Source organism: Saccoglossus kowalevskii, chromosome 22, assembly GCF_978046115.1.
Source record: "Saccoglossus kowalevskii chromosome 22, keSacKowa6.1, whole genome shotgun sequence".
Classification (NCBI taxonomy): Eukaryota; Metazoa; Hemichordata; class Enteropneusta; family Harrimaniidae; genus Saccoglossus; species Saccoglossus kowalevskii.
The window spans coordinates 25,556,907-25,568,909 of NC_140662.1; the positions used below are offsets into that span (position 1 = coordinate 25,556,907).

General features: G+C 35.3%; 1 protein-coding gene across 1 annotated transcript in view; it reads left to right on the forward strand.

Moving 5' to 3' along the window:
• LOC100367237 (titin) overlaps window positions 1–12,003 on the forward strand; it is a 405,512-nt gene that overhangs the window by 238,175 nt on the left and 155,334 nt on the right. The window contains exons 266-282 of the mRNA XM_085495847.1: window positions 446–748; window positions 1,203–1,466; window positions 1,835–2,119; window positions 2,750–3,052; window positions 3,776–4,081; window positions 4,560–4,856; window positions 4,974–5,085; window positions 5,258–5,433; window positions 5,612–5,896; window positions 6,143–6,442; window positions 7,014–7,316; window positions 7,464–7,748; window positions 8,137–8,712; window positions 9,261–9,414; window positions 9,620–9,820; window positions 10,111–10,252; window positions 11,357–11,556. Of these exons, the coding sequence (XP_085351973.1) occupies window positions 446–748; window positions 1,203–1,466; window positions 1,835–2,119; window positions 2,750–3,052; window positions 3,776–4,081; window positions 4,560–4,856; window positions 4,974–5,085; window positions 5,258–5,433; window positions 5,612–5,896; window positions 6,143–6,442; window positions 7,014–7,316; window positions 7,464–7,748; window positions 8,137–8,712; window positions 9,261–9,414; window positions 9,620–9,820; window positions 10,111–10,252; window positions 11,357–11,556 (4,492 nt within the window). The remainder of the gene's footprint in view (window positions 1–445; window positions 749–1,202; window positions 1,467–1,834; window positions 2,120–2,749; window positions 3,053–3,775; window positions 4,082–4,559; window positions 4,857–4,973; window positions 5,086–5,257; window positions 5,434–5,611; window positions 5,897–6,142; window positions 6,443–7,013; window positions 7,317–7,463; window positions 7,749–8,136; window positions 8,713–9,260; window positions 9,415–9,619; window positions 9,821–10,110; window positions 10,253–11,356; window positions 11,557–12,003) is intronic.

Consider the following 12,003-nt stretch of genomic DNA (forward strand, 5'->3'; position numbering starts at 1 on the left):
CATATTATTTATTCTATGCACAACTCTGTGTAAGGTATAGCATTTTAGCTACGTGGATATTAAAATAATCCAAAACATATTGTTGATTAGCTGTATTATAAATTGCTCATGTTATATAGCTATCAGTAGTTCATTGATAATAGATTTACCTAACAAACACATGAACTCTTGTGTTTAATAAAGACAATAGGTATGACAATCTATGATAAAAAAGGGCAGCTTTTGTTATTAATTGCTACATTATCTGTTTATACATCTAACACTTAACTCTGGATTCTTTGTTTTAGATGTACCTCTTAGACTTTCAAAAATATTACTTGGTTACTCTTAAGATTATTAAACTCTATAGAGGGCACTAGTATACTATAGAGGGCAGTATTTTGTATTCGTTTCTAGAATGTATTTATAAAGCTTAAATGTATCTATACTTTCTGTGATTGTCTAGATGTACCTGATCCAGCTGGAAATGTAAAAGTAACAGAATATCGATCTGATTCGATGGTGCTTTCATGGCGCCCACCTCGTAATGATGGCGGTGCGGACATCCTAGGTTACTTGATTGAAAGAAAAGAGACACATGCTACTCGCTGGATGCCTGTCAATAGAACACTGATCACTGACACTACACATACAGTAACTGGATTGATTGATGGTTATGAGTATGAATTCAGAGTATTTGCAGAGAACGAAGCTGGTGTCAGTCAATGTAGTGCACCATCAGCACCAGAAAAGGCAAGAGAACCAGTTGGTAAGTTGGATACTTACATTGGGGTTTATACACCTCCACTAATAATAGTCCCCTCCCTCCCTCATATGAAATTTCAAGTTTAGTATTGCCTAATGATCGCTGGCAAGCATGGTTACTAGACACTAAAGATAGTTGATATTGCTGTTTTGATAATTCTCTTTAGTTGATAACATCTGTAAACTGTTTTTAGTCAATTTTGTGAATGTTGGGAAATTTTATAGCAGTGAAAATTTTGTGTGAGTTCTATGAACATGTAGTGTTAGTGACTTTCAAGAAATTTTGTCCTCATGAACGAATACCATGAGAATTGTTTGCAGTGAAAATTAGATGGTTTATTTGATAACTATATACATTGTTAACCTGTGTATGGTTATGGTCGGTGTAAGCCCAAACTCATTTACATTTACCCCCGTCTATGATGTCGTAATCACTAATGTTTTTCTCTTCTTTTTAGAACTTGCTGAATTTATTACATCACTATATGACACCAGAGCCACTGTCGGACAAAATGTTACATTTGAATGTGTTATATCCAATGAAAATGCTGAAGTGAAATGGGAAAAGGATGGAATCCAGTTTTTCGAAACTGACAGAGTACACTTTGTCATTGATGGTGACAGACGTGCCCTCGTTATCCAGAATGTTGGTCCCCGAGATATTGCTAAATACACCGCAGTATGTGTTGACTTGAGGACTTCAGCTTCTCTTTTTGTAACAGGTAGGTATTCTGACATGAGCGAAACAGTCATGAATTTATTCAGCCTCTCCTCTTGTAACAGGGAAGGTTTTTGGCTTGAACAAAACAATTCATCAATTTATTACACATCTGTCTGTCATGTAATAAGAAATAGAAGTAGAGTTTCTCATTGTTTTTGAAAGACTTCATGTCAACAACTACTACAAACTGTTTCTTTGGAAAAAACATTTCAATAATTAAAAAAAACACATTCGTGAAGAGAGAATGTCACTGTGACTTCCTGTCTATAAAAATTTCTCTGCTACAAATTTTGGAATTTCCATGACTTTCACTAAATTAAAAAGATGTTTACCATTATAGATTATTATTTTTTTTTTTTTTTTATTCAGCTATCCCAACACTGGACATGGATTCTGTACCTGATGTGGTAACACTGAAGGCAGGTAATGTACTGCGTCTCATTGTACCATACACTGGCGTACCAACTCCCAATATCGCATGGTACAGGTATGATGTCAAAGTCAAAGAAGATAGAAGAACTCGTATTGATTGCTTTGATAATAAAACAACTTTGGTTGTTAAGGATACACTGAGAAGTGATTCTGGTAAATATTCAGTCACAGCAAGCAACTCAGCTGGTAAAATCACCGCAGACATCCATGTAAATGTTTTAGGTGAGTTCATATTTTAAATAATTAATGTTAAATATTTCTCATACAATTTGATGCCTTCCATACCCTCAACACAAGGAAGGTCTTTCTATGCTTTCTAAGATAATTTATTTTTCTTAAATTTAAATTGTTGTCAAAAGCTCTGAAAATTATGAGAAGCAGGTAATAAATTATTAACTGTATTAACCTACCAGTATCTATAATAATAATAATAATAATCAAATTTTATTGCATCCTTAGAAATTACAATATTTCTTTTGGTAAAAAGCAATAAATATATCCGTACACAACACAACACAATTACAATACAATATAAATAGATACGTTAAAGTTTTCTGTACTCCATGGCTTTAAGTAGATAGGTCCCCATACATTTAATTGCCTTGGAGTCCTTGTTGCTCATCAAAAATATAAAATTACTCAATTTATCTCCTGCATTAGTTAATGTAATTTCTGTGAGCAATTCATATCTATGACAAATCATCATCTTGCTTATTCTTATAATATCAATGAACACAACACCACTGACTTTTTGAAAGTAGATGACAATCAATTCATGTATGGTGAAGAGTGTTAAATATTTTTTTAGAATATTGTTAAATAACAATTTTAATGTTTATTTTATTCCTTCAGATGCTCCTGGTGCACCAACTGGTCCATTAATGATCTCCGATGTAGGCAAATACAGTGTCAGCCTATCATGGGAACCACCGAAAGAAAATGGTGGCAGCAAGGTGGAATGCTATTCTGTTGAACGTCGTGAGAAATTTATGAAGACTTGGATACTTGAGAGTAACGCTGTAATGAATACTTCATACACAGTGACAAGACTCAATGAAAATACCGCGTATGAGTTCAGAGTTTGTGCTGAGAACATGTATGGAGTCGGTCCACCTTTAGAAGGACAAGAACCAGTTGTATGCAAGAGTCCGTTCAGTAAGTACCTGTATATTTATAAATACTATAATGATTCATGAGATTTCTCTACCTTCACTTTCACACAAATACATTTAGAATGGAACATTCAAGCTAATTTTATTTTCTTCTATGCTATCAATAAAAGAATCATTGCTTGAATTGTTTAAATATTTTGAATAGTTACTTAGAACACAGCTTACCAAATATTATTTACCCGCTACTATATACGAATGGTTGTTCCAAAATGGTGACCACCACAAAATGATTTTATGAACTGTGATTGTTTTAAAGAATAAATTTCAGCTATATTGACATCGAGGCATGTAATACAAATATTATTGACCACAGGTCATTCATGTGTTTTACAACAAACAATTAAACAAAGAAAGTTAGTGATGATATTCATGTTGATATCATGTTTATATCAGACCAAAAGATTCCTTAACAATGTAATAATATTCTTTGTTCATATTTTATAATTTTAATGCTCATTTATTACTGCACAAAAAAAGTTAATCAGTCACCTGTGTTTTACCAGTTTTACTCTATAGACTGCCATGCTAAAGTTGAAAAGTGTGGTATCAATCAGCAGTTGAGAATTACAGCTGGAATATAGTGGTTTTGATTTTGACAAAGACAACATTTACATTTTCGTATTTAATCATCACTGTTGTCCCTGTTAAAACAGCTTGCAAGGTAAAAAAAGAGGAATTTTCATGACTTTTATTTTCTGTGTTACAGCTACGCCAAGTATACCAGGCACACCAGAAATTTACCAGATCAAGAAAGATCGTATGACGCTGACTTGGACTGAACCCAGATTTGATGGTGGTACTCCAATCATTGGCTACAACATGGAGAGGCATGAGAGACACAGTCTTAGATGGATTAAGATAAACCCTGAGATAATAGAAGATACCATGTACACTGTCACTATGTTGACTGAAGGATACGAGTATGAATTCCGTGTTGCTGCAGTGAATGCTGAAGGTGTTGGCACTCCAAGTGAAGCTACTTCACCACCAAGGGTTGCCAGAGAGTATATCCGTAAGTTTACCGTCATTAATTTGTTGGCACAATACTGAATTTGACCTTTAAGACATGTGATGCTGGCTACCAGCAAATATAGATGAATGTTGAGTCATTTTGAAAGAATTGGCTAAAACCAATGTTACCATGTTATCATGTCTATCAGAACAGATGGTCAAGTAGAAAATTGATTGATATTCTGTATGACAGGAATAATACTGAATGTGAATTGTTTTTGTAATGATTGCTTTGATTGCAGAATGTTGAACGGTGTGTGCACAAAAGTAGATAATCTATGCAGACATAAATTAATGCAGCCTCAAAAGTGAAATGCACAACTTCATTTTGGTTTTTGGTCAATGTGAATCGTTAAATTTGTTAACCTCTCTGTCGCATGTCACACTCATGTGTTGACTTTGGTTGTTCTGAATCCAATAACCTCATGATGTAGTGTTGAAGTTGTTTTAAACTGACATTCATAATTTTTAAAATACAGGTATTCCATCACCACCTGGTATTCCAACCATTCGTGAAATCACTCCAACCACTGCCCGATTGTCATGGTTACTCCCCATCTCTAATGGTGGTAGTCCAATCACTGGTTACATCATTGAAAGACGAGTCAAAGGCAGTTTCGAATGGACACACAGACAACATGTTGAGGAATCACACTGTTTCCTGAATGATCTGTTTGAGGAGGTTGAGTATTCATTCCGTGTCAGAGCTGTCAATGCTGCTGGAGAAAGTGACCCAAGCAGAGCATCAGAACCTGTCATTGCAGAAGACGTCTCAGGTAAGTGTTCTGTCACATGGACAAAATTTCATTAAAGTCAAGGCTAATTTTCCTGAACTAATTGTAATATGATACAGTTTGATTAATCATGAATATTCTTTGGTATCCTCTCCACAGCTGGAATGGCGCCAGTTTTTGTTGAAGAGCTTGTTGATGTACCAGCGAGCGAAGGCAGCCAAGCAATGTTCAGTTGCATCGTTACAGGTGTACCAAAACCAACAATAAGATGGTAAGTCATTTGCATAAATTTGAATATTTATGGCATCTGATTGGTCAATGTATTTGTAATGCGTTTGTTATAGATTTCAAAAGTGCAGAACTAAATAGATATTTAGTGAAAGACTGTAAATTCAAACAGTTGTTTTTTGGCTTCTGGTTAACCAAGTTCTTGAATCTTTCAGGATTCGTCGCGGACATGACATATTTGCTGGACGTCGTTATCACATCTTGGAAGAAGAGGATAATGTTTACACTCTATTGATACCGAAGGCAGGCTTAGCTGATGCTGGCATGTACACAGTGGAAGCATCTAACAGAAAGGGAAAAGCAAAGACATCTGCGCAACTCATTATACAAAGTAAGTGATTGGGTAGATGAGTCAAAATAGTTTAATGAGCCATATCAGCTTTGAATAATTGCAACAAACTTAACGACTTTCACAAGTTCTGATTAAACCAACTAGGACTGTTGTCATGACAACATTTACCAATGCATCACATAGGAATGGAAATTAACATAACATGTTCATCTTTCAGCACCACCAACCCTTGAGCTAGATCACAGAAACCGTGAAGTGTCAGCAAAGGCTGGTTCTACTGTGCGAATATCTGTGAGCTTTGGTGGCGTACCTAGACCATATATACAGTGGTATCATGGAGATACAGAAATAATTGGTAAAGGAAGATACAGACTGGAAGTGATGGGTAATGTCTGTTATTTGACAATACGAGATATTGAGAGAGAAGATGAAGGGGAATACACCATGACAGTGTCAAATCCACAGGGTAGACTGTCTGTCTCACCAAAACTTATTGTACAAGGTAAGTTATCATCACTGCAAGCTCCCATTAGACGTTGGCGATTAGAAATCATGGAGGGGGATTTGTTAAAAAAAAATCGCAAGACAGAGTGAGAAAAATTGTATGCAAAGTGTTGCAAGGAAATAATGTTGGCACACTCAAGAAAAAAAATGGACTGATCACACGCTTCAGTTGCCCTCTCCTGATTTTACTGCTGTCAACCAATGAAAACTATTCCTAATGATGCAATAATGTTGTATTTAACAGATAAACCTGGTCCACCAACTGGTCCTCTTAGATGCTTTGATGTAGCTAAGGACGCCATGACCATATCTTGGGAGCCACCAAGTGATGATGGTGGATCGTCCATCCTCCGTTACATCATTGAGATGAGAGAAACTAACAAAGGTTCCTGGTTAAGAGTTGGCACTACACCATTACTAGAACACAGAGTCATCAATCTCATTGAAGGACATCATTATGTGTTCCGTGTCTGCGCTGAGAATATTCATGGAATTGGCCATCACTTAGAAGCTATGGAGTCTGTATTAGCTAAGAGGCCTTATGGTATGTAATAACATTTTGTTTTCTTATAACTCTGAAATAATTCCAAATTTTGTGTGCTGATTAAAATCTATGTAGAGTTTAGAGAAAAAATTCACATATTTTGCCCATTTTAGGTGAAAAGTATTCAACTCAGCTGTTGTGTATGTAAATGACAAAAATCAGTATTCCTCCTCATTTTTCATACAAATGTTTATCTATTGTGTTACTCAACCTTTTTAAACACTGAAGGTGTCTTTTACAAAATAAAATTTTTCAAATTTTTCAAAAACAACAAAACAAAACCCATAAGCAGTAGGAGGTTATGTTCATTCAATTCTAAATTGACAAAAATACATTATTGAGTGAAAAAATGCATCATAATTTTGACAGGAGAAAGTTCATTAATTCTACACCTGGTTTTAATTTCTCTAATTTTGTTGATGGGAAATCCACTAAATTTGAACATACTGAAGGGATTGATTGAACTCATTGACTAAAATTTAAAATCCAGTAAATGTGATGAAATGTAAAATACCTAAAATTAATTACCAGTGATAATGCAACATTTGTCTTTTTTCTATGCAACCAACAGATAAACCAGGTCAACCTGGCATTCCCACTGTGACTAACATTACAAGAGATAGTGTTCATCTGTCATGGCAACCACCTGTCTCTGACGGTGGCAGTCCAATCACTGGCTACATTGTGGAGAAACGTGAAACTACAAGTCGTCGTTGGTTCCGTGCAAGTCGCAGTGAATTGACAGACACTCAGTATAACGTTGTCAATCTTATTGAAGACTCTGCATATGAATTCCGTATTGTTGCCGAAAACAGAGCTGGACTTAGCGAACCAAGTTTCTCGTCTAAGGCTGTACTCATCAAGGATCTTGTTGGTTAGTTGACATTTTATTCTGAGGCTAGTTATATACCAGTATATTTGGCAAAATTAAGCCAAGGGACTTGTAGAAATTCCTTGCTGCTTTTATAGCTACTATGTTAATTTAATTTGTTTTTAATATAATGTATTTATTTGACAATAGAGCCTATACCAGCCCACTTTGTGAAAGAACTTGAAACAACGTATGTTGTGTGTGGTAAAGTGGCAACATTCACCGCAGAGGTTGCTGGTTATCCACAACCCGAAGTACAGTGGTTCCGTCACGGCAGACATATTCAACATAGTCTCAAATATAAGATTGAAGCATATGGTAATATTCATACACTGACAATCAAAGATGTTTACAATGAGGATACTGGTGACTATGCTATCAGATGCAATAACAAAGCTGCTACAATATCATCCAGAGCTCAGCTATTCATACAAGGTAACAGTCATCTACAATTTTTATGGATCTTTTATATTCTATCAGCTTTTTATTTTTGTCGATGTACACAACAGTGCAGTATTTATTTAGTTTTTTAGAAAGACCAAAACAATACAACTTGTTTTATTGACTCTTCTCATTTCTACATTATACTTAGAGCCATTTGTAGATGCAAACAAAATAACTACACTCATTCTGTTTCTAGTGATTAACAGCAAATTAATGTTCATGTAACTTGGAGCACAATTTGTTCAAATTACTATCAGAAATGCAATGCAAACTTTTAATTGTTATTTAAAAATACAAACTAAAAACTTGTAGGGTAAAATTAGATACTTTGTACTGAGATTTGTAAACTTGATGCACTTTTTTTTCAATTTTTCAACAGTTGCACCCAAAGTAACTCCACCAGCTCGTCTGAGAGTACCTTTGGTGTGTGTTCAAGGTGAGATGGTGAAACTACGCATACCATACTCTGGTATACCAACACCAACTATTGCATGGGATAAGGATGGTGTTGATTTGGCACATAAAGATCATTATGAAATCAACACAACAGACAATGAAACTTACCTCACGATCCGCAAAGTGACCAAAGAGGATTCTGGTCAGTATGCTATCGTAGCTTCCAATTGCCTTGGGCATGATACTGGTACGGTAACGCTGAAGATTCTCCGGTATCCAGATCCTCCAAGGGAGCTTGAAGTGATGGATGTATCAAAAGACTCAGTTCGTCTGTCTTGGTTGCCACCTGTGTATGATGGCGGTTCACGTGTCTCGTCTTTCTTTGTTGAGAAACGTGAAGTGGGTACTGATACATGGACAAGGTGTATAACAACAAGGAATACATCACATACTATCCTTGGATTGAAGGAACACACTGAGTATCAGTTCAGAACTAGAGCTCTCAATCTCCACGGTGAAAGTGAATCATCAGAAGTTAGTAAAACTATAAAGACCACACGTAAGTTTAAAATGTCTAACCTTACCTTCAAAGAATTGGTATAAAGAAAGTTAAATTTTATATTTTTCTATGTTTTTGTAATTATTGTGTCTGATACGTCCTCGTACTGGTGTCACATCCTATGGTCTATATCTTTGTGGCTTTTAAAGTTTAGGTATAAAAAAAATAAAAATGTATAAAAACGATTGCCTCTTTGCTGAATCCATTTCATTGTGCATATTGATTATTTTGGACTTGGCTTGTCTTGAATGTTGATTCTTTGCAAACCAGAAGACCCTGTATAAATCAGCTTTTCAGAGATGCTTGCATACGTTAGGGATACACGCTGGATAATAAAATGTATCAGAAAATTGCTAATTTCATATTAATTTTAAGACATTTGTGAAAGTGACTGTAACTTTCAGTCTCAAAGACCATAGGGAAATATTCGCAGCTAGATACTTCAAAGATTTATTCATATTTGCATAATTAATGAAAAATTGTGTCTTGCGAAATAGCAACAGTTCTACAGTATTCTTGACAGAAATATGATTGTTCTTTTTTTTCAGCACGTTCACCTGAAAGACCTGAATTTGAAGATTATGAATACAAGCGTAAATTCTATGATAATCAAGTTGATTTGGATTTCTTGCCATACGATGTGATACGTGGCCGACCTGGATCTGTGTATGATCATTATGAAATATGTGAAGAACTTGGCAGGTAAGGATCGAGTTGGAAATTACCCATAGCCACTATTATTTTATTAACATTATTTTGATACTATTTATAACCATTCATGAGGTCTAAAATGTGAATTGTCAGTTGTACAAATTTTTATGATTTTCTTTTCCCCACCAGTGCACATTATTTTTATTTTCCTTCCTTCTTTTGTGAGTATTAAAACTAACTATTCATTGGATTCTAGGGGAGCATATGGTGTTGTCTATCGTGCAATTGAGAAAACAACCACCAAGACTTGGGCTGCTAAGTTTATTACAGTTGGAGAAGATGAAAGAAAAGCCGTTAAAAAAGAAATTGAAATAATGTGTCAGTTACATCATAAACGCTTATTGCAATTACATGAAGTATTTGAAACGGATGAAGAAATTATCATGGTTCTAGAATTGTAAGTTGGATAATTACATTTATTTTTTTTTGTGCCAGTCGACACTGTCGAACATTGAATGCCACTCTTGTCTCTCCTGACGTTTTTTGTGCATTGTCCAAGTGCGAGAGCTGACATATAGTGCATTTTGCAATAGAGATCATCATCCAGTTTCGGACTACATGACAGGACTGTGTGATCATCTTTCTATTATAGTGGCATAGTGAGAAAATTTAATTAAATTCCTCTGATAGTAAAACTCACAATCTTTTCTGCTTGTATAACAATTTGTTTGAATATTTCATTTAAAGCTTGTCTGGTGGTGAACTCTTTGAACGTTTAATTGACGAAAACTACGTCCTAACTGAGCCTGAGGTTGTGATATACATGAGACAGTTGTGTGATGGCATCAAATATATGCATGAAAAGAATATTCTACATCTTGATATCAAGGTAAGTATTTGCTCGATTAGAAACGCATCAAAGTACACATCTCAAAATACTACAGTCATTACATACAGTGCCTGCATGTGACGCATCAAAGTGCACATCTCAAAATACCACAGTCATTACATGCAATGCCTGCATGTGACGCATCAAAGTGCACATCTCAAAATACCACAGTCATTACATGCAGTGCCTGCATGTGACGCATCAAAGTACACATCTCAAAATACCACAGTCATTACATGCAGTGCCTGCATGTGACGCATCAAAGTACACATCTCAAAATACCACAGTCATTACATGCAGTGCCTGCATGTGACGCATCAAAGTGCACATCTCAAAATACCACAGTCATTACATGCAGTGCCTGCATGTGACGCATCAAAGTGCACATCTCAAAATACCACAGTCATTACATGCAGTGCCTGCATGTGACGCATCAAAGTGCACATCTCAAAATACCAGTCATTACATGTAGTGCCTGCATGTGACGCATCAAAGTGCACATCTCAAAATACCACAGTCATTACATGCAGTGCCTGCATGTGACGCATCAAAGTGCACATCTCAAAATACCACAGTCATTGCATGTAGTGCCTGCATGTGACGCATCAAAGTGCACATCTCAAAATACCACAGTCATTACATGCAATGCCTGCATGTGACGCATCAAAGTGCACATCTCAAAATACCACAGTCATTACATGCAGTGCCTGCATGTGAAGCATCAAAGTGCACATCTCAAAATACCATAGTCATTACATGCAGTGCCTGTATGCATTTTGTATACACGAATACTAATATATGCATTTACTGAATCAGAACACATTTACTGCCTTGATCAAATATGATGCCATGCCGCATCTTTTATCAAAAAATCAAAGCAGCATCCTTTTTTATTGGATCATGAATTACAAATAAGTGAGCCTTCTATAGCAAAAACATAAACTCTGGTGAAAAGATCACATTTTGAGTTCATTGATACAAATAGTTGGTATCGGTAATAATATTTAAAAAAAAAAAAAAACCATAACAGATTATTGTATGTTCATTCTGTCCAGTATTCTACTGATTTTTCTAAACTGATGTTGTGTGTTTATTTATTTTCAGCCTGAGAACATCTTATGTGCAACACGTACTGGTTATGACATCAAGTTGATTGACTTCGGTCTCGCACACCATATGGATCCTGGTGAACAAATCAAAGTAATGTTTGGTACACCTGAATTCGTGGCACCAGAAGTTGTCAACTTTGAACCTATTGGTTTACCGACTGATATGTGGACTGTTGGAGTCATGGCATATATATTGTAAGTTCATCATGTTTTCAATATTTATGTATTTTTGCTGAAATAATGTGGTGTAGTGAAAAAGAACTCTGTTACATGAAGTTTTGCTCATTGTGAAAGTAAATTACCATTTAAATTTGTTGTTCTTCAATATAATTTGAAATGTTACTTGAACCGATAAATTGTTTGTTTGTGAGAGTTCCTCTATTTATTTTGATCATTAAAAAACGGAAAATGAGTCACACATGGATGAAAACAGTTTCAATATATGCTCCTGTATTTAGGAAAATATGTCTGTTCCAGACAATTGCTTTTCAGGGAATAAAATACAAACATATCAGTTATTATGCCTGTAGTTTTTGTTTTGTTTACTCATGAGTCAATCTTGCAAAGAATGTAAGCAGTTAAACTAATTTAGATGAAATGGTTGACTAACTATTTAATTTGATTTTTGTAATGTTATCCATG